At 42.1% G+C, this 22,834-nt stretch overlaps 1 protein-coding gene across 1 annotated transcript; it reads right to left on the bottom strand.

Annotated features, from left to right (window-relative positions):
- Positions 1-387: 387 nt before the first annotated feature.
- Positions 388-11,269, bottom strand: CCNB1 (cyclin B1). Its single transcript, XM_085632151.1, has 10 exons — positions 11,125-11,269; positions 10,354-10,425; positions 7,790-7,930; positions 3,229-3,357; positions 2,942-3,142; positions 2,710-2,868; positions 2,248-2,484; positions 1,922-2,062; positions 1,057-1,167; positions 388-606 (listed from the first exon to the last, which is right to left on the bottom strand). Exons 1-10 carry the CDS (start codon positions 11,143-11,145, stop codon positions 502-504), a joined length of 1,317 nt encoding a protein of 438 aa, XP_085488277.1. The 5' UTR covers positions 11,146-11,269; the 3' UTR covers positions 388-501.
- Positions 11,270-22,834: the final 11,565 nt, after the last annotated feature.

Genomic DNA, 22,834 nt, shown 5'->3' with positions numbered 1-22,834 from the left:
AATTTAGCTAGAAGCAGACAAATTTAGGTTGTGCAGCTAAGAGAACAGACATAGCCGTGACAAGCACACGATTCATAGCAGTGAAGGACTTGGAACAGGAACACCCCCATGCAACTGCTTGAAATAATGGCCTGACATACTGCAGTTAGTAGGTGGTTTGTCAGGTCTCAAAAACCCACAAACTACCTGCAGCCATGCATCCTTCAAGGTACATTTTTGGCTAATCCATCAAGCAGAGGTCAATGACAGTTTGGAAATGCAGTTCAACAGGTCTTCACATGCTAAAGAAAGCCAATTATAGCACCAACAAGATTTTAAGCCTGACTACATACAAAGACTACAGGAGCTGCAGTGTTAGGAGCCAAACCAATGAGCAAGGACAACTGATTAGTTTGTATTCAACAATTTATTAAAATATTCACTTAAAAACATAGTAAAACAATAAAATTCACAATATTTACATCCAGCACATGGTGCTCAATATTTCGTAATGAAATTAATTTAAGAGACTAATGGTCTGGCCAGCTCCTGTACAACTGGGGATTTGAGCTGAGAGATGCCGCTAATCTTCATTTGTCTGCTACTGGAGTATTTATTCTTCACAGTCTGAAACAGGAAAAGGAAACACTTAATGGTTGCTTACAGTTGCGTAATCTTGAACACATTTGCCAGATTAGCATGGATTAGATTTGGGATATACTGGGAGAAACCCTGTAGTTAGCTCACGTTTAAATACCAGCAAATCCAGTGAACATATTACAGCTTACAAAAAAGTAAGAGGCTTTATATCAAAGGTATGGGAGTTCACAATAGAATGTGCCACATGAGGCCTAAATTGGACTGCAGATATTACCACTTAATATGAATCACGTAAAGTATTTACAAGACTCACGCCTGTCCACAGACAGTGCAGAGAATTACAGATGCATTGTAAAGGGAAACTTCATGCTGTATTGATCACTACCTCTGAAGTGAAAAATTTGAAGACAAGTTGTAGCCCAATTTAAGGTTAGGAAAACGACCCACCTCCCCATAAAATGGCTGTCAAGTACGTACCAAATGCTTAGTGAGGCCACGATTAACTTTCAAGATGTTCTTTGCCATATGTTGCATGACTGGAGTCAGTGAACCTTCTGAGTAACACATGTAATGCTCCAGTGTGGGAGTCTAGAAGACAAAGACATTTACTTTAAATGGAAAGGCTACAGCTAACATTTAGATGCAACATGTACCAGTTTAAGTCTGAACACATCCACCCAGAAGACCATTCATGAGTGCACCTACATAAACCCAAAAGCTTTTAGTGGCATTTCAGCAATACACCATCTCACTGGGGAACGAATATCCACAATACAGACTAAAAAGCCAAGGAGGCAAGCCAAACGAGCCGGTCATACAGCACATGTCCCATTGTCAAGCAATACTCAGGAGGTGCCCAAACACAATACTGCATTAGTGTGTGGGTGCTCCATGTACATTTTAGGAGGCTAGTATGGGACGTTACAAAATACTCCGACAACCCAACCACCCCCGCTCCAAGACTGTCTAGTTTGCTTGTCTGACACACCTTGAATAAACCTGCCAAGAAGTTCAATGTAGGTAGTTAAGCTATGCTGCAGTTTTCCTAAAGAAGCCTGCAGCTAGGTACCCCCCTGGCAGCACATTTAAGATGAATGGAAGGCAAATTGCTTCATGCTGAACATTCTAGCAAATCTAGGTGTTCTCACGTAATAGGCACCTTGTAGAGACGAATTCAAGCAGAGTACCATCCAGTCCTCCCAGAAAGCCATGTGAAGCATAGAGAACTACATGCCATTTGCAAGTTTAAGAGCTCTATGCATCACTGTATTAACAGTGCTAACAAATGTCAGAAAAAGTTAATCCATGAAACATAAAGTAGGTCACAGTAAGCCTAACTTACCCATTCCCCTCCATCAAGTACTTTAAGAGCCAAGCAAAAGGCAGCTGCTGCCACCTGAGATGGTGGGAAGTGCACCATTTCATAATCCACCATAACCAGCTCCATCAGATATTTGGCCAGGGTGTGCTGTTCTGAGCTTACCTAAAGGATAGGAGGTGTAAAGTTTAAAGAATTTATCCAGATACAAGGCAAACCTATGCACAGGTAGAAACAATGGTTAACAGATTTTAAAAAGTTAAAGGAGACTAACTGCAACTAGCCCAATGAAGTGCCATAACCATTGATCAGTAGCTAATCTTTGTATGGTGCTACTGAGCTCAGTTTACCTCGCCAATCTTGGAGGCTCGTCGTAAGAAGTGCAGGGGCAAAGGCCGCCCCAGACCAAAGTCCAGGACCCTCAAGATCTTCATTTCCATTTCCCGAATCTGAGCTTTAGTGTAGGTGTGGTCGGTTACAAAGGCAAAGTCTCCAATCTCAGGAGGATACATCTCCTCGTATTTACAGGCAACAAACATGGCTGTTACACCAACTAGTTGAAGCATCTTCTTTGGTACAGGATTTGCCTGCAAAGTAGATTTTCTAGTTAAAACACTCATCTTTAAGGTCAGGTTTATCACTATAGCACAAGTGCTTGGAGCACAAACAAAAGCAATGTTAAAGCTACATGTACTGCTCCTCAATCCACACAAGCTCCTTGGTGTACATTAAACACAGGTTTTAACATTCAGTTAAATTTGCTTCAGAAAAAGGAGTCAGCTCTCACATGCTTCTACCCATAACAGCCATACCTGCAGAAAACGATCAATAATTCCCACAGTCATGAACATGGTTTCCTGGAGCAGCCTGAACTTCATTTGGACCTGCACCAGCCAGTCAACTAATATAGCTCTCATGTTTCCAGTAACTTCCTGGCCATCAAGATATCTAGGCCTCACAGACTGTTCCTCCTGTAAAAGTAAAGTCAATTTAGTTTGAGCATTTAAGTCATTTTATTTTATTGGCAATAAAGTGTATACAAACCTCCAGGTTTCTCAGATAGTTGTAAATATCCTTCACATAAGCACTGCAAAGCATGGGGTTTTCTGCATCACCTGCGTCCACATCTTTGACTTCTATAAGCACATCAGAAAAGGCTTGGCACAGACCTTCATCAGTAGCACAACCAGATGTTTCCATAGGGCTTGGAGATGGAGGTTCAGGTGCCAGCTTCTCAGGTGCCAGCTTCTCAAAACAAGGAGAATGCCATGAGTACACAGTAAGGAAAGCACCACTTTGGCAAGTCGACAGGATAGGCCAACACAAGTTACCTTTGCTAAATCTTTGACTGGCTTAGCTTCAGGCACATCTGGTTTAGCTTCTAGCTTTTCAGGCACTACTACTTGTTCAACTGGTTTGGATGCCTTTTTGGGGAGAGCCTTCTCTACAACCTTTGTATCCTATGGAAAGTTAGGAAAATGACATGAACATTTGACTTTCAGGATAAGTTGGTTTACAATTACCATCTTGTGCAATATGCAGAACAAAATGTATGTGACAGAATAAAGGTTGATCACAAGTCATGACAGTTCTTGCTTGAAATACTGGAAAGCTGGTTGTGTATTTGGAGTTAAAGCACTTCAGACTAAGCCTCAGACTACCTGGTACTGCTGTATTGACAGGTCAATGACAAAATGAAGACAGTCTAAAAGGTCTTATATTTACTCAGGACTAGTTAGGGCACATTGCTCTGTACTGACACAGCATATTATAGTGCAGAGTCTGAAACATCTGGTGCTTGCAAACAGTAAATAGTCAGAAGTGCACATGGAAACTTATACCATTCAGGATTTGCCCTGAATTAGATGGTGTGCTTCATGCAGTCAATTTTAACTTATACACAAGACTAAACTAGGACCACTTGTAATACCATAGCATGCAAACTTGTTGCACTGTTAAATAGCCATACACCGACTAAGTGTTAAATAAAGCATCAATTACTTAACATTCAAGAGGAGACCAGCTATTAATTGCTCCAATGTGTACATGGTATAGCTGGACAGCCTTTCCACATCACTTATGGGCAGATTAAAGACTCAGTAAGGCCCTTGGTCCATAAGGTATTGCTGTTTTAAGAGCCAATTAGTCCATATGGCAATTTATGCCATTTTGCACCACACCATGTTGCAGCCATCTGTGAAACGTAGCAAATACGAGTCAGATAGTTGCCATTATAATCACCGGCAATTCAGAAGTACCAACACCTGTAAAAATTGTTCCACCCTTTGATTAGTAATTCCTTATCAAGATGGTACAGAGCCCCATAAAAGTTTAAACTCCACCAAAACTTAACTAGTATGCCTAATGTCAAGTCACAAGTTCCATCCCTCAACTGATGGGAAGATTCAGAGTAGCCAAATGAACGGTCAATGGTAAGGGACCAGCCTGCCTTCAATGTTGAAGTACTTCTCCAGAGGATAATACACTAGAATTCAGTGGACCGAACTAATGCCAACTTAAATGCTGGACCCACTGAGTCCTCAAACACAAGTGGACTGCCCTGCTTTAAGGAGGCCAGTGATGTTCAGTACATTTGATGAACTGAAGCTGAACACCTAAAGTGAGGCCAGATAATTTGATACAACTGAAGACACTACCAGTTAGAGAAAGTATGATCTTATGTGCTACATGTAGAGATCAACTGAAAAGTTTGGTCTGCCAATAGTGCAACTGAACAATTGCCCATGTACCTGAACAATTTGTAGTGTACCCAAAGGGGACAAAGTATTACTCTGCAATAGAGTAGACTAGCACAAAATAGACTGCAATTACAGCAGTTGGGCTACTTAGGAAAGCCACCACAATCCACTGTCCAATACCCGCTACTAGCATGAATGCTGGCAAGCCCACGCATGCCTGGCTTTAGATCCCTAATCAGCCAAGTAGAAGGTGAGGCTGAGTGGATGTATAGGCCTTCATCCCTGAATAAGGAGAGCCTTATGTAATCTAGGTTACAGCAGAGTTTGCAGGGGATTGATCAGCACTTGTTTTTTAAAGCTGCAAGCCTTGCATGCTGTCCAAGTCTTGTGTGACCACCAACGCAAAAAAGTTAGTGGAAAGTCACTGATCCCAGGGCACCCAACCCCAACAGCACTATATACAGACAGCCAGGTGTAAGGGACGACTGAGGCCCTCCATCTCATGGAGGGTAGTAAGTGGTCCAAAGAAAGTCACTTCTACAGGGTACCAAGCATATGGTTTGGTTAGTGGGCACTAGAAAGTGCTTACAGATATGCTCCCACATTTGGCACAGACTACTGCATCTACAATCACTTGTGACAACCCAAAGCCCTCAGCTGCTTGACTTTAAATTAGTCAGGAAGGAATATTCTGAAGTCTGTTGCAGTGCGCATGACCAAGATGGACTAGAGAACATAACCCCACTAGCAAGGTGGCACTAGGACATCGGTGATTAGTAAGGTTGCCAATATGCATCCTTAATGCACTGCCAAGTAAGCAGAGGCCTCCAGAAAATGCTGTTACTAAACAGGACAACTGGGTCACTAGTGCCACCAATTGTGGTTAAAAGGTCCTGTAAATCAGCTGACACATGCATGTGTCCTTATAGTAGGACAAGCACATGGTCCAGGTTCAGCCATTGCCTAGTAGCTAGGGTTAACCCCAGAAGAATGCCACCTGAAGTGTATAGTGGCATTTAATCAAGGACCAGTCTAGTCCTCATTAGGCTGCAACATGCAGCCTTGTGGGACCAGTAAGAACCCCATAGGAGACTTATCCTGGGACAGCGTTCACGACAGTTGTACTTAACCATGCAGCCACTCAATTATTATGAGGCCTTGTCCATACGCAGTGCCTGTGTAACCATACGCAGTGCCTGTGTAACCAGACCGCAATAGTGGAGATTCCACATTGTTCAAATCAGCTTGCAAAAGTGGTCAACTCTTAAGAACCACCTCCATGATGCTGGAAGCAAAATATTCCTGGTTGAACACCTACTTGGGCACATTGCCACAAGGTGTGGACTAGTAGCTTGTCAGTTACTGGGTTAGTGCTTTGAAGGCTTAAATGCAATGTGATACACAAGTACTGAGGTCATACAACTCCAAGTTTGCTGTTAGTAGGGAGTCACCAACACTTGTTAGTTTCACAACCAAACAGCAGATAGGTAGATATACATTTAAGAATACAATGATTACTGGTGGTTAAGACCCTGCAGTTGGCACCACGATTCCAGCAATGGCAATTTCATACTGGGGCATTTGAGTGTAATAGTTTTAAGGCAGCAACCAGGATTTCTGTAAATTTAACTTTTCCTAGTATGTCCCTCTCGAGGCCAGAGTGGTTTACTAAAAAAAAACACATTAGTAAAGGTCAGCTTATCCCTTAACCAGTTTAAGGGACGAACTCAGGAACCCACAATGATTGGCAACTGGCAATTTAATAAACTCCTGTAATGCTAGGCTGGTCAGCCATGCACATCTTGCAATAGCCAGTTCACTGCATTGTACCACCAGTAAAGGTAAGAATCTAACCCACTAAGCAAAGCCCCGTAGGTGCTACAGCTGGGAATAACCCTAGTCAGTAAATCCATGGAGTCCTGCAGTGTAGCATGTACAAGCTACAGCTGGGAACAACCCTAATCAGTAAATCTATGGAGGCCTGCAGTGCAGCAGGACCAAGACAGATTCGTATAGTGAAGGTAGACAGCACCAGTTTGAACCCTTGCAGACACAAGCTACAGGACAGGATTACACCAGACACCAGAACAGTGCCCACTGAAAAATCATTGCTGACTTATTGCTCAGATGAGACATTTGATGCCCCGGGAAAATAGTTGTGCTACCCACTCCAGTCTGCTTTGCTATTTCCCTTTGATAGTCTGTCATTAACAAGACAATGATTCAGAGTATGCCACAAGATCAATTTGCTTCCATGAAGCAGAATCATGTCCTGGCTTGGAATGATGTGATACAAGCTGCCACCCTGGACCCTACAGTGCCCACTTATCATACAAGGTTCAACCAGAATCAGAGAAGTCTGCTGCAGTAGCAGCAGAGTGTAGGCTAGAACTATAAATGGTGATTACAGCCACATGCAGATCCCAATGTGGTTAGAGCAAAGGAATTTGTATAAAAGTTAGCCTTCTCCCCTGGAGGATTGGCAAGGGACACCTGCCGAGAGACAATGCAGTAACTGGAGATACCACAAGAGCAGCAACAATGATATCCCAAAAAAGTGACTGAATTAGCTTACCTACTTTGGGGGCAGCCTTAATGGCAAACTTTTCACAGCATGTTTGAGACTAGTCAGAAACAAAGATTGAACACCAGCAATGGGTTTCTGCTGTTTCCACAATCTGGGACTAAAATGTTGCTTTAGATAATGCAACTAAACTGCCACATAGCAGTTGTTAGAATTAGAGCCCACATTAAATAAAGACAATTATGGATACAGGCACCCAAAGGAGTCATGATTTGCAGTAGATTGCCTTGCTGTGGCCAGTCACTGACCTTAGTTGGCCAGTCACTAGACAGTGACTGAGCAGTCTGACTTGTGATGCCATAAACTTCGAGAAACCAACCTTTCTAGCAATGGGTGGCTGCAAGGCTTGGTTATAGTTCAAACCCAGAGAACCCTAAAGTGTATGAAAGTAGCTGCAAACGACTGCTACAAGAACAGAATCCTGTATAACCCACTTCCATGGTTACCTACCTTGGACCATGGTGCCAACACAATAGGAGAAGTCAGAGTAGACTTGGGTTTATGTGCTAAGCCTTCTCTTACAGAGCTTTTGTCACAAGTCCAGCATTTTTCATCTCAACATTTGGCTAGCTTAAAGTCTGCCTGGCAGTCAATGGTTTCAACACTTACCTTTTTGATGGGCACTTTAGACTTCACATCCACTTTGTTCCCTATGTCTCCCAAGGCTGCTCTTGGTCTCAAGTTAGAGATGGAGATTGCACGTTTGCCTGCCAAGGTGGTCTTCACATTCTCGGCATTTGCCTGTGAACCCTAATGAGTGTGAGAACAATTACAGGGAGTTAAAACCTGCAGGTTTAACGATATGACAACCTGTCATGATCACCAACACATTCCCTGCATTTTTCTAGGACAAGAAAAACCACAGCTACCATGACGTATGTGAACAGAATAAATGGGTAACAAACTATAATCAGAATCCACCTGGGTGGAGCTAGCCTTCATGCAAGACTGAAAGCATCTCCTATTTTACTAGGATCGCCAAGAGTCACCGCCACCAGATAAAGGTACAAAGGAGCAAATAGGTTGATCAAGTTCCACCAAATTAAGCAGTTGTATCAGGCTGGCTATTACTCAAATCAAAATAGCTTAAGTGTCATAATAGATCCAGGTCCTAGACTAAGATCTCCACTTGGTCAGTGTAAATTAAGTGAGGGGCATGCCAGACCTGTTGAGTATTGCAGGTCGGAGCATTCACGAGTTAACAGTAGACCGAAAAATCCTCCCAAAATACCAGAACGACTATGGGGCTGGTTCTTCCCAGGGAGAGGAGTTACAATCAGTACATTAGACCATACCATGGACCTGCATCATTATGGTCAGAATTTGAGCCCCAACAGACGATCCTCTAGTGGCTTCTTCAGCAGACTCAGAACTCTCAAACGTTAGATTAGCATAAGAATAATACTGCAGCAACAGCTTCACTGGAACCAGTTTAAGACATCCAAATCAGCAGAGTCCCCAGAGTTCCATACTGTCCCCTGCCATTTTCACCACAGAGTCCCGAATTGGATAACCTCTTCGACAATCAAATATTCAACATGCCAATGATACCCAACTCTACATGAAAGTTCACTCTGCTCCAGATACTCAGCAGCAGAGATAGTGTCTGCACGTCTCCTAGACATCCATAGCCTACCTGAAGCCCATTCCCCACAAAGACAGAATTCCTGTTAATAGCCCAAAATATGCATGCACTAATATAAACCCACCTTAATGACCTGAACCTCTGCCGCTTTGAACCCCATCTTTCACCAAATGGGTGACATCGCTTTTATTCTGCCCGAGTAGCAACATAACCAACAATAAACAAGTTAAAGACTGCCTAGCAGCTCCTCTAAAAGAGAAGGATTCTTCCATAAATTCATCAGAACTGCTACTCAAGCCCAAATACTCTGACACCATGTAGCAGGGTGTTGCATCCTATGCGAGTCTCCATATTTACACCCCCCCCCCCCCTCAAATTAAAGGCATCCTACATGGTAGGATGCTTCAAGGGCCAGAACAATCAAATCACCCCCATACAGATTAAACTCTATTCCTTGGCAGTCCTCAACATCTTCCGAGCCAGCTACATCAAGTACACCATTACGACCAGTAGCATGCCGATTGGTTCCCCATCAAAGCTTGGCGATTAAGCACAAGGAGGAAGCCTATTCCATATAGGCACCCATCAGGACCGCCGTAACACTGCAAGGTGAAAAATATTTGAACACTCCCATTTAAAGGGCACTACATTACAATGCAGGGACTGGACAACTCTTGCTGCCATAACCCAACTACCTGCCCAGGGGCATAGCTTCTGGGGGGAGGGAGAACACAACTATTCAGTGCATTTTGTGATAATTAGTTGGGAACAGGTACTTTCAGTTCGGGAGGGTGGGTCTGTCTTACATCACCAGGGTTTTTTTATACACAAGACTAACACCCTCTTTAAAAAGAATGAAAAAGTATCAAAGTAGTGTTCAATTCCTACCCCCACCAATCAGGGTTACTCCCCTTTCACTGCCCCTTAATCCACTCTTGTACCCCCCCCCCCCCGATGTGCAATGCTTTTTAACATTATGGGGGACAAATCTACTAAGATTTTATTCTATATTTTCATCACAAAAGTGAGGCAAAAGCCCCCCCCCCCCCCCCCAGTTTACTTTTCAGCACAAAAAAATGATTTGCTCACTTGAGTGCACAGCTGCTTTGCATTACCTGGTGCCATTTAGACATCCCCTTGGTGGTGCAGTGGTGTTCCCATGTCAGACAGGTATCAAAACCCATTTTAAATAGGCACCATCATGGAGAGAATTTTTTTAATTTACCCTTTGACTTTCCATGTGTTCTGCACTGTACAGCGCACATACAAAGTGGTCAAAGTTATAAAGTTAGTCTAAGCATTGCAATCTGAAAGGGTACCCTTCCAATACAAAACATAGGCTAGACTCATAGAAACCCTTTCAGTAGGTTGCAAAGGTTTGTGGTGACAGATGCCTACCCGACTGTGTGCCAGGTAGAGGAGAGAGCCTTCTCTCAATATGGAGCCATCACACTCCCTATTTAGAGATATGGCATCCATCCCCTGTACCTGCCCCAGCGCTCCAAGGCCTTATGGTAAGGTCTGACCCTCTGTAGGTGCTCCACTGCCTTTTGACTAGGTTCGCCCTGTACAAACATTACATACGTACCAATTGTGCAGAGGACACTGCTCTCTTGCCTGCCAGAGAGGGCTTGACGTTGTCAGCATTGGCCAGCATATTCTGCAAAGTTAAAAGAAATAAATGGACCAAGCGCTGCTTTGGGGCAAGTAGCGTTACAGCATTAGAGAAACATAGGACAATCAAGGGCGTGGAGAGTGAGGCGTTGTAGCCATGACAGAATGAAGGGGGTCTCGAGAGTCGAGATAGAGGGATACAAGACAAGTACCCCATTCGCTTAAGAACAAATGAAGTAAAGCTTGAAGGAACACAAACTGGAAATAGGTCGGAAGAAACCAAGTAAACAATTTGAGTAGGAAGGCATAACGGTATGGAGGCTAGGACGCTTCAAGGAGGATTACATGACGCGTGTTACATATTAAAGTCTGATAGAATGTGGCGGGGTGAGGGGGTACTCGTAAATAATACAAGCTGGCGATAAACAAGCACAGTACGGCAACCTAATTATAGCACTTACTACCTCCTAGCAAGGCGTCGAAGCACGTTTATAATAAGTCATGAGTGACGAAATAGTGCACAGTAAAACATTCGCCATGGGTCAGTGCAAGACTTGCTAAGCAGTGCAGCGTGAAGGCTCGCACAGAGGGTGAAGGCTCCAGAGCAAGCCAGAACATTAGGCACCCCAAGGGATGAGAAGTAGCCCTAACAGCACAACATCAGGAAAGTGAAGGAAGAAAAAGGAGCACTGGAAACCAGTGTTCAGGGTGACAAAGAAGCAAAGCTCACCCAGACCGCACTCACCCTAGTAACTCGCAGAGACATGGTGCGGAAACAGCAGCGACTTCCACACAGCAACAGGAATACGCTTCGAGTAAGAATCAAGCAACTACAGAAACACGATACTGCATACAAGGCCCCGCCTCGGGTTTAAATCTCGCATAGCCGCGCTCCATTGGCTCGTTCGTCTCGTTCCGTCGCATCCCATTGGCTGGTTGATGTTCTTTTAGAATGCGTTTCTATAGGGATTAGAGGAAGAAAAAAACTCGATGGTCAGACACAGTACGGCAGCCTGGATGGGTCCAGTTGAGGTGCTTTGCAGTGCGTGTGAACCGGAAGGGTGGCCTTTAAAGATCGCGTATGCTGGTTTATTTCCACGTTGTCTAACAGGCATGTCCGGGTTGGGCTGGGCACGTTATCAGTACACGAGAGGCACTCATTCCACCTCGCACCCACAGCTGCCAAATGCCCATGTGTCATGCATTATTAGCAGGAGACTTCTAAGCAACTGGACGTTGTATTCTTGCTCTCGTAGCTTTTTGTTTGATGTGCACGCAGACTTAAACATTCTCGCATTCAGTGTGCATAATTGAATGTATAGCCAGCAGGCGGGCAACTAGAGCCAAATTTCGGGGGGGGGGGGGGCTGAAAAAATTTCGGGGGGGCTAAGTCTTCCAGCCACAGGCAGAGCGGCTGTAAAAAGGGGTGAAAATACAACAAAAGCCTCATTAACGAGTAAATGGTCTTTTAAAGACCTGTTAAGTACTTGGGTCCGTCTGCAATTAGACAGAGGCCAGCCCGCGAGGCTGTCTCAGCCGGGCTGACACACATGACGGGGGGGGGGCTGAAGCCCGGTGAGCCCAATGGGTGTTGCGCACCTGATAGCCAGGCTTGAATGAAGGTGACAAAAAGAACAGCTTATGCCTGTGTATTTTAAACATGTTCAATTTGATTATATCGTAATTGTGCATATAAAGCGTTTACCACCTCTGAGGAGGCGTTGAAGCGCTTTTCGGCGAGTAGCACGCTACTCTGGAATCCAAAAATTGGGAAGGATGTGGTCTGACGCCTAGAGCTGCCGACTTTGGTGCTCAGAACCAAGGTTTGAGCCTGGAGGACGCCTCCTCATTTGAGATTCTGGGTAAATCACAATCGCCCCATATCTACCAAAACAAGCATTGGCATCGCCAATACGTCTCACCCTTGGGACCTGCATTGGCATGGCCCAGTGGTTCCCAAACTGTGCACTATGGCTCCCTGGGGAGCCGTAAAACCTAGCCAGGGGAGCCGCGCACCAAGCACTTTAATGCATTTAATGTTCAAGGGGTTGTTGACTTCAGTTAAACTAATTAGACTTAAACGCATGATGAGTTGTAAGTGACATGCCTAAAGCTGTAAACGTAGTGCTCAATTGATGGCATGTTGAGGGAGATGACCTCCATATTTCACTGGATACCAGCACTCCCAAAGTAAGCGGAAGATGCCTGATTAATTTTGTTAATAGTTTCATTTTTTTTCCAAATGCATTTGACACCAATGCAAGTTATCAGGAATGTACAGTTGTCCTGTCTATTAAACACACTAAGTATTATTAAGTTTTGGCATTTGTACTTGAATCATCGGTACTTCCGGTACACATTTCTTTCAGTACACAGACCTTTCCAGACAGGCTTGCTCTCTCCTTGAGCACAGGGAAGTAAAACACCATATACAGCATAATGTCAACATTTGGAAGCAAAAAAGAGTGAGGTTTAAAAACAAAACAAAAAACAAATCGGAGAAATTTATTTTACTTGCTTTGATTAGGGGGCAATTTTAGGGAGGAGACAGCAAAAATGAAGTTGTATGTGTACCTGCTGAGACAGGTGTATTGGCACGTATGACATGGGTAGAAATAGAAGGGCATGCAAATATTCGTGTAGCGCAGGATCACTTTGGCAATGGGGCCTACATGCATAGGGGTGCTATCTACCACTGTAAGTGGGATAAAAACGTTTGAGAGGGTATTCTAAAAAGAAAGCTTGGACAAGGAAGTGTAACTAGGAATATTGTATTAGAGGCACTGCCTTAGTAATGTGAAACACCCTGCATATATGATTATAATACCTTCATCATCTTCATCCCAGTTATTTTCAGGGAGAAAAATGCAAGTACTCCAGAGGCCGGGCTTACATCCTATCCCCCCTCCAAAAAAAGTAACAATGGGGAGCTAGGGGCAATGCTCAATGGGTCAAGGGAGACGCGGGTCTTAAAAGTTTGGGAACCACTGGCATAGCCAATAGGTCTCGCGCATGGGACCTTATAAGTGTTTAGCCATGCAGCACATTTTCCTGGGTGTTGTGCAGCCAGGAATTGAAGAGTTATACAACTGTACAATAGTGTGTGAGAAGGAGAGCGAATGATATAGATGTATGAAGAGGCTGTGGTTGTGAATGTGGAAGATAGTGAAATAAGAGGATACTATTGTGTATTTGTTGTTATTATGTGAATGTTACGGTATTGAAAGTGTGTAGTAAGATATAGCATATAGTAATATTATAATAGTTGTATTAGTGTGTGGGAGAGCAAAATAGTGTTGTGATAAAGAATGAGAGAGAGAGTGGGACTTGTGGGATAGTTACATGGGGAGGTGTGAAATGTAGTTTTAATCAATATGAGGATGTAAAGGGAGTTAGTATGTGTTAGTAGGTAATAGGTAGTGTGAGGGAGGATGTGAGGGGATAGTTTTTGGTTTGGGGCACAAAAGAGAGAAGCAAATTATATTATTTTTAAACTGGATGTGTTGTATATTGGTTTGCAAACTGTAATTTGGTGCATATTTGGAATTTTATAACTGTATGCCCGATGAAGGCCTTTTGAGAAAGCTTTTACTCAACACTGTGGGTCCTCAGCTGGTTATAAAGGCAAGCCACTGTGTGGCAAAAGTTCTAAGGACAAGCTTAGCATACATTTAAAAAAATGCTCAACAAAAGCGTTTCAAAAACTCGTCGGGGTTAGTAGGCGCAATATAACTTCAACTTCAAGGCTGTGTACTTATTTGAGCGGATCTCCCTAATTCTAACAGTATAAGCGCGGAGTCTTTCAACTTGCAGTGTGAGCTAAATGAAAAAATATATACTCGGACACTTATTTTACGTGTTCCCTTATATCCTAACCAGGGTGATGATACTAGTAGGCAACACTGCAACATTATCAAAAATACGTGAAAAAAGGGCATATAGGGGAGACTTGTGAAAGTACCACAGTACGCTTCAAACGCATGGCCACGTTTCCAGAACTGGCCAGTCTTCATTCATCACGTCATCCACCGCATTTGAGTGAGGGAAGGGCCAGACCGTGAGCGCAGTTGATACACTCGCAGATGCAGATGTGCGCTGCGCAAGTCCAGAGGGTGGATTGGGGATCCATACATAAAGGCGTAGCATCTGCGCGATCACTACTAATGCATAGGCTCCCTCGGGTCACGTGCGCATAGTGGCAGGGCCTGCTGATGTCACCGGGATTCTCTCATGCTTCACACCCATCTCAAACATGTGAGCCACGTCTGCACAGAATGAAATTTACAACACTATTAGAACTTAACCGATGAGGTTGGAGAAGAAGCGGGGAGGGCCACCAGCGGCATTACAGACTGACATATTCATTCTGCTCTGGGCAGCTGAGCTGTGAACACAAAGGGGAAGAAAAAAAAGTCATAGAGAATGATATACACACACATACATTATTTTATGCTTAACATATATGTCACTGCATAGTTGTCATCTAAGTTATATGATCAGTTGCTCATGGATCTCTGTTTTATTTATATATCACATAATCTATATATAGATAGATACACACACACACATATATATGTGTGTGTGTATATATATAGATAGATAGATACACACACACACATATATATGTGTGTGTGTGTGTATATATATATATCTATATATATATATATATATATATATCCTAAATCGTGACCAATAGATGCACTCTTGTGAACAAGACTTCGGTTGAAGTTGAAACGCGTCGTAATAAACACCTTTACTGAATTTCTTCTGTGGAGTGCTGTGTTACTGAAAGTGCATCTATTGGTCACGATTTGGGATTTTACAGCCGGCGTGCTCCGCCGGCGTATGCACCACCTCCGTCGGGTCCCATGCGGTCGGAAGGAGCGCAACTTTGGATATATATATATATATATATATATATATATATTCACTTAAAAACCATAGGTTTCACACATGTTATAGTTAGGTGGATATTTCACTCGTAAAAAACCAATGAAATTCCCCCGTTATAGTTAGTTCAGATAACTATAACTCGCGCGCCCGCAATCCACTGCTCATGACGTCACAAATTACATCACTCATGACATGGTCAGTGGCATCACTCATGACATCACTGATGACATCATCCTTGAGATAGAGTGGCGGTCGCGCGAGTTATAGTTATCTGAACTAACTATAACGGGGGAATTTCATTGGTTTTTTACGAGTGAAATATCCACCTAACTATACCGTGTGAAACCTATGGTTTTTTAAGTGAATTTGCAAGGTTTTTTAAATGCTAATTCCTAATTATAACGTATGTGAAACCTATGGTTTTTTCAGTGAATTTGTACGTTTTTTTAAATGCTAATTTATTTATGTATTATTATTTTTTTTATATATTTATTTTACAATAAACTACGTATTAAAAATTATTATTATTTTTTTTTGTTTTTTCACCGTGCGCGCACGGTGCACGCACCCCCGCGATTTAAAAAAAAAAAATATATTTTTTTTCTGCCTTTGGGGCCTTCAGGGACCCCCTGACAAAGGCTAGGGGATCAGGAACTCTCTACCCTGCCCCCTTTTCACGTTCGCCACCTTCCTTTTTCACTCTCGCACTGAAAACAAACAAAATGGCGGCCGACACATCCTGATTTCGACCGATTCGAACGTTGACTAACATGTAACCACCAATCAGAATTACGCTCGCGCACGTTAGGGTGCTCGCACGGTGCGCGCTTATAGATATTTATATGCTTTTAAATGCTATTTTCTCAGGAACTACTGAACAGATTGACACCAGACCTGCAAAAGGCACTTCCCTGACCTGAGGACTACCTCTCTGCCAAATTTCAAGTAATTCTGTTCAGCCGTTCGGGCTGTACCTTCGACTAAAGGTCCTATGGAAAAATGCATGGGGAAAACGTGTTTTGGGACCCCCCTTTTTTCTCGGCCCCCGCTTGACTAATCACCCCGAGACTTTCAGGGTAGGAGCGGAGCGGAGCGCCCCACCTATTTTGAAAAATTCGTGAGGATTCGTCAATCGGCGCCAAAGTTATTCAAAATAGAATTTTGAGATTTCCTATGGAAACACGGTCCTAACTATAACTATCTACTGGCGACCGCCAGTAGATAATATATATATATATATATATATATATATATATATATATATCCAGTTGAAAGCTGCACCACAATTGAGGCACCACACATGTGCGTATGTATTTTTAACCTTTTAATTCGGCAAGTTGCAGGGAAACCAGGCTCTCCATCACAGCGTAAGTAAACCAAACATGTTTCGGGCTTCCTTAGCCCTTGCTCACTGGTATCACTCGGGAGGCACAGCAAGAGAGTTTCCCGCCGCGCTTGCAGCATTTGAAGTATAGTCCCGCCCAGTGGGCGTGCCTCGCAACGGCATGCTGGTCTCAGTAGTTTTGAGCTAATTGACATCCGTGGTGGACATCACTGTGTCTCCCAATGTTCCTTAAAGACCTCTAGTGGGTAACTGTGCATGGCAAGGCTGGGTCCCTGCTCAGAGTATTGCCAAACATGGTCACGCCATTCCATTGAACGCCGATGAAATCACAGCGCGCTGGAGCTGCTCGTCCGCAGCGGGGTGTCTCGTGACCTGGGCAAGGCCGCTATATATCCAGTCGAAAGCTGCACCACAATTGAGGCACCACACATGTGCGTATTTTTAACCTTTTAATTCGGCAAGTTGTAGGGAAACCAGGCTCTCCATCACAGCGTAAGTAAACCAAACATGTTTCGGGCTTCCTTAGCCCTTGCTCACTGGTATCACTCGGGAGGCACAGCAAGAGAGTTTCCCGCCGCGCTTGCAGCATTTGAAGTATAGTCCCGCCCAGTGGGCGTGCCTCGCAACGGCATGCTGGTCTCAGTAGTTTTGAGCTAATTGACATCCGTGGTGGACATCACTGTGTCTCCCAATGTTCCTTAAAGACCTCTAGTGGGTAACTGTGCATGGCAAGGCTGGGTCCCTGCTCAGAGTATTGCCAAACATGGTCACGCCATTCCATTGAACGCCGATGAAATCACAGCGCGCTGGAGCTGCTCGTCCACAGCGGGGTGTCTCGCGACCTGGGCAAGGCCGCTATATATCCAGTCGAAAGCTGCACCACAATTATATATATAAAACCATAAGTAAAATGTACATTTGTTAAGCAGATCTAAAGAAGATCAATATATTTTGAAACCATAAATAGTATATATATTTGCCCTAAGAAATGGACATAATTAAGTACATGCATACAATCAAATTGAGCATCTTTATATGCACAGGCATATACTGTACATTTGTGCTTGAGTGGGGTGGTCATGGAGGAAAGAGACAGCTCTTGAGTAGTCTTCTGAAGATAAAATATTTATCCTTGGCTCTTATGTTTGGGGGTAATGAATTCTATAGTTTGGCTGCTTGAATGAGAAAGATGTACCACCCATGTTTTTTTTACCTGGTATGCTGGGGTTTTTAGGCGAAGTGCAAATCTTGAGCGGAGGTTCCTTTGTTGTATGTATTCGGTGATTGTATTCCTGATGAAAAATGGTTGTGTTCCATGTTTTGCTTTGTGGGTGATAAAAAACAGCTTGAAGGTGGATCTTCTGGCAACAGGTAACCAATATAGGGCTCTCTAGACAGGCGAGATGTGGGTATGTGGCTTTTCATGTAGGAGTAGTCTGGCTGCAGAGTTTCGAATGTGTTGTAAGTAATTTCTTTTATAGTGGCTAAAGATGATCCGTGGTTGAGGTCACTGACATAATCAAGTTTAGACAGTACAAGAGTAGCTTGGACCTTGTCTGGAAATCCTAGGTGGAGGAAGATGCGTCACAGAGTTTTCCTAGTAATGAAGCTTGATCTTGCTAATCTGTCCACTTGGGCATTCATTGATAATTTGGAGTTCACTGTAATTCCAAGCTTTCTTATTTCTTTTGATACTTAAGGAGGTGGTCCCAGATCGTCAGGCGCATAGTGGGTCATAATTTTTCCACTTGCCACATGTGAGTATTTCAGTTTTGGAAGCATTCAGTTTGAGGTGTCTCTATGTCATCCACTGATCAATGGCTCTGAGGTAACTGAAGATTTTTGAGTTTTAATATCTTTGGGGCTTGTTAGTTTTTTAAAAGCATTTGTGTATCATCGCATAGTTATAACATGTGAGCTTAAATTCATTGATACTTGCCAGTGACTTCATGTGGATGTTGAAAAGCATGGGAGAGATGATAGAGCCTTTAGGGATCCCTGCTTTTGTGAAGTATGACTTTGATGAGAAAGGGGAGAATGGATGGCATTTGTACTGTTTTAAAGGTAGGATGTGATCCAGTCAAGAGCAGTCCCTCTATGCTGGCTTCGTAGAGTTTTTGGATTAGGGTGTCATAGTCAACTGTGTCGAAGGCACCTGAAAGCTCCAAGAGAAGTGGTACTGCATCCCCGTTCCAGTCTAATGTGTTTTTAAGATCATCCCAGATGGTGGTGAGGGTAGACTTTATGCCTCTTCCTTGACAGACATCTGGGCAAATACTCCTCTTTCTATTAGGTTTGCCCAAGAAAGATCCATTTGTAATCGGTTTGTAGTTGTTTGGGTCATGCGCGTCCAGGTTTTCTTCTTTAATAATAGGCATTTGTATGCCTGTTTTAAGTATTCTGGAAATATTCCTGTAGTTAAAGAATTATTGAGGATTTTCCTTACTGGTGTGGCCGTAGAGGTACTTAAAAGAATGTTTTTGAAGATTTGTGGTGGACAAGGGTTAGAAGGGCAGTCGGCTAACCTGCTTGCTTTGACCAGATCCATAAATTCACTTTATGATAGTTGTTTGAAGAAATGCAGAGGCTGGGTAAGCCTACCATTGGCGGGAATTGTTGAAAATTGGTTAGTGCTGGGGGTTTCCTTTGATTTAAATAGGAGTCCAACATGTCTGCTTTAGTTGTGTAATGATTTTCCAGTTTTTTAGTAAATTATTGAGCCGTGATGAGTTCCTTCTGTACACTTAGGTTGACGAAATTCAGTGAGAATGTTATCAAATTCTTTATTTGCACATTTGGCATTTAGAATTCTGGCTAAATAGTACCTTTTCTTTGTAGCTGTTTTGATAGTTGACTTGTATATTCTGTTAAGTTTGTGTAGGTGAAGTTTGTCTTGATTACTATTTGTTTTGAGTCAGGTGCATTGCAGCTTTGAAGTTTGCTGTTTTATCTTTTTTAGTTCAGCATTCCTCCAAGGTGCCTGTTTTCTTTTGTTCTGTTTTGTTTTTCCTAGTGGTATTTGGATATCAATTGCTTCCTGGATTCACTAAAAGTTTTTGAACGGAATTTGTTGTGTTTAGGTCTGTGTTGGAAGTTAGTTCTGTTTCTAAGTGTTCAAAATTGAGTTTTTTCCACCGTCGATAGGTGAATGCATGCAAGGTGGCCTTAGGTATGTTGATTTGCGGGGCTTTGTTTGGAAAGCTACCAGATGGTGGTCTAACCATGTGACTGGAGCAATCCTTCTAAAGGTAACTAGTTCTGGATTAGCAAAAATTATATCTAGGACGTGTCCAGAGATGTGTGTGGGTTTGTGGACAATTTGATGTAGGTTCAGTGTGTCTATGTCAGTGATGCTAGTTCTTGGATGTGGCATATAGGGTTTGTCAAACCATATGTTTAGGTCACCAAGGATGCGTAGGCTGGAGTGCAATGTCATAAGGTTTGAACTTGTTTTAAGAAACATGTCTGGAAATTTTGCATTGCTAGGTGGTGGAATGTGAAGAAGGAGGTAGTTACAGGAGTAAGGTTGTGTACGGTCGCATTTGGTCATGAGGGCCTCACAACCTTGTATGGAAATTTGATCAGTTTTGTTGAGATTTATTGTTTCCTTGAATATAACAGCTAGTCCACCTCCTCTTTTGCCTATGCAATTTAGCATGACAGTTTGACAGCATGGAGGAACGTCTTCAAGAAACACATGTATGTATTTAGATATGTCCATTTCTTTGTAGAAATATATATACTAATTATAGTTTAAAATTATATAGATATTTTTATAGCTCTGATTAACAAATGTTTAATTATTACCTATGGTTAGAATATATATATATTATTTATGGTTAACATGTATATACGTCACTGCGTAGTTTACTTATACTTTATTTGATTATCTGCATGTGGATCTCTGCTTTATGTTAATCTCTCACAATGTGTGATAACTTATATAAGTTATTTGATTGAATGCTTATGGGTCTCTGTTTTATTGTATCTAATACAACGTGTAAATATGATCATAACTGTATATGTAAGTGCTTTACTATTGACATATTGGGTAAAATATGCGATAAAAATAAACAAATATAAATAAAAACAAATGCATGAAATAAAATACAAACAATGAACACAAATACACAAAAAATGAGCTTTTATATATACATAGGCACACTTGAAATTCTGAGTTTCTAATTATTTATCCATACATGCACATATGGAACTTTATATAATACAACTTTATATCTCTTTATTATTTTCCATAAACATGTAAACCTTTCTACTTAGGTATGTATCTATATATCAATTACATTACTCCTACTGTAGAAAAAAAACATCAACTCTTTCCAGTGTACCACTCTGTGTCTTCCTATAACTCTCTCAGTATATCTTCTCCCTCTATTCTCTGACTCATCCCGAACGTCATTGTCTACTATGATCACCCAGATAACACTTTCTAGAATCTTACCTCTATCCCTCCTTTGACTAATCTCAAATGTCATTTTTACTACTATTATTTTCCCTAATAACCCTTCATAGACTCTTCCCTCTTCTATCCAACTTTTAGCTCACCCTAAACCTCTTTTTACTACTATGGTCTCCGAAATAACATTTTTTAGACTCTTCCCTCCTCTATCCTATTAAATCCAACTAACAGACTCACGTGTCCAGTGCTTGAATTAAGAATTTATATTTCCCCTATTCTAATCCCCCACTAATTCATTTTGGGTTCCAGAGTAGTGTACTACTCATCGACAAGCGCTGCAAGTCCTCTTCAGGGGTAGTAAGCTCTATATAGATACAATTACTATTACAATGAGGGAACGTAACACTTACGTGTATCTACTGCATCTGTTTAAACATGCTTATGAACTGTTTGCCATTTTGGTATGATAATGATAAGGACTACTGTGCTGGGCAGTGCCAACTCCTGGTTGTCAGCTGCTCTAGGCAAACATTTCCAAAATAGTGTGCAGAACACAAACGACCAACTTCTTATTTAAAATATATTGCACCCTTAACCAGGACTGGTAATTATGATGTATGTGCTAGAGTACATGAAGACTTAGCTCTTTTCTAATAGACACAGCTCAGCAAATAAAGCACTGAGAATTTCAATTAAATGCACAGTAGTATTAACACATCACAGTTAACATGGTAACATGTACTTGAAACCAAGACATTTTGTTGGAGAAACTGAGCTTATTCTAACATTAGATAATGTACGCCTTGATTTCAAAAGGGCTGGTCCTGCCCACAGCCATCTTTTCAGTAAGTGATCATCTTTTTGTCTTTGTCTCACCCTGCACTCAGACAACTCATGTACAAGCAACTTTCTAAAACTCTGTTTTGAGATGTACTGTCACTTTCCCATGTACAGAATGATGTTTCTTTTTCCTAAAGCTTTGTAGCACAATGTTCCAATGAGAGTAAATTCTCCAAAGGTCTCACATTTTGGGACCTCGGTGGGATGAATTCTCACGAGAACTTGGTTTTGTATGTTAAGCAATGACATTAGTATTAACTGTTTAGGTGTCTGAAGTGCAGGCACTAGTGTTGGGAACTGCATTATGTGAATATGTGGGATAATTTTCTCTCTCTAATGTGATTGGTTCAAACTGCGAGACTCTTGCACAACTACACTAAATGCATGATTTCCATTGTATAATGCTTCAGAAAAGAAGCTCCTTCTTTTGAGTGGTAATGCTCATTTCTCCCTGGACTTTTAGGAGGCAGCACCTCATCACTTTGACCTTCGATTTATTCTTTTGAGCCAAACTATATCTGGTTCTGCTTATTCATCATCATAATATCTTTATTCCAGATTCATAAAAAATCCATGAAATAACACAACACAAATTCCTTATAAACAGTATTATAGCAATACAATCAAAATTCTCATATAAATTATTGGATTTAAAAAATAATACCCAGTTCATCATATCTATTGATCATAAAACATACACATCCCAATTTGGGATACAATTTACAATGAAGATAATAAATTCATCTCAGGGGTATTCATGAGACCTCCAAACCTTTCCTTGTTTTACCAACTTCTTTTAAAAAACGTGCAATAGAAAAGCATAAATGTTCTACATTAAACAATTGCAGAAACATCACGGCAGGCTATATGTGCCCAAAACCTAAGCATCTCAGTAATGGTTCAATAAAAAGTGTACCATGCTGCCTATAAAACCCACAAAATATGGCCAAATGAAGGGTG

The sequence above is a fragment of the Triturus cristatus genome, chromosome 2_1, assembly GCF_964204655.1.
Source record: "Triturus cristatus chromosome 2_1, aTriCri1.1, whole genome shotgun sequence".
NCBI classification, from domain to species: domain Eukaryota; kingdom Metazoa; phylum Chordata; class Amphibia; order Caudata; family Salamandridae; genus Triturus; species Triturus cristatus.
Note: the sequence above shows the minus strand (reverse complement) of the source record. Positions and strands in the feature narration are given on the sequence as shown.

Excerpts from the sequence above, each read along its gene's own strand:
- CCNB1 (XM_085632151.1), bottom strand. The coding sequence starts at position 11,145 with ATGTCTCTGCGAGTTACTAGG. Across the intron at positions 3,358-7,789 it reads CTAAAGTGCCCATCAAAAAG|GATACAAAGGTTGTAGAGAA; the intron begins GTAAGTGTTGAA and ends AACTTTCCATAG. Across the intron at positions 1,168-1,921 it reads TACTTGATGGAGGGGAATGG|ACTCCCACACTGGAGCATTA; the intron begins GTAAGTTAGGCT and ends TTTGTCTTCTAG.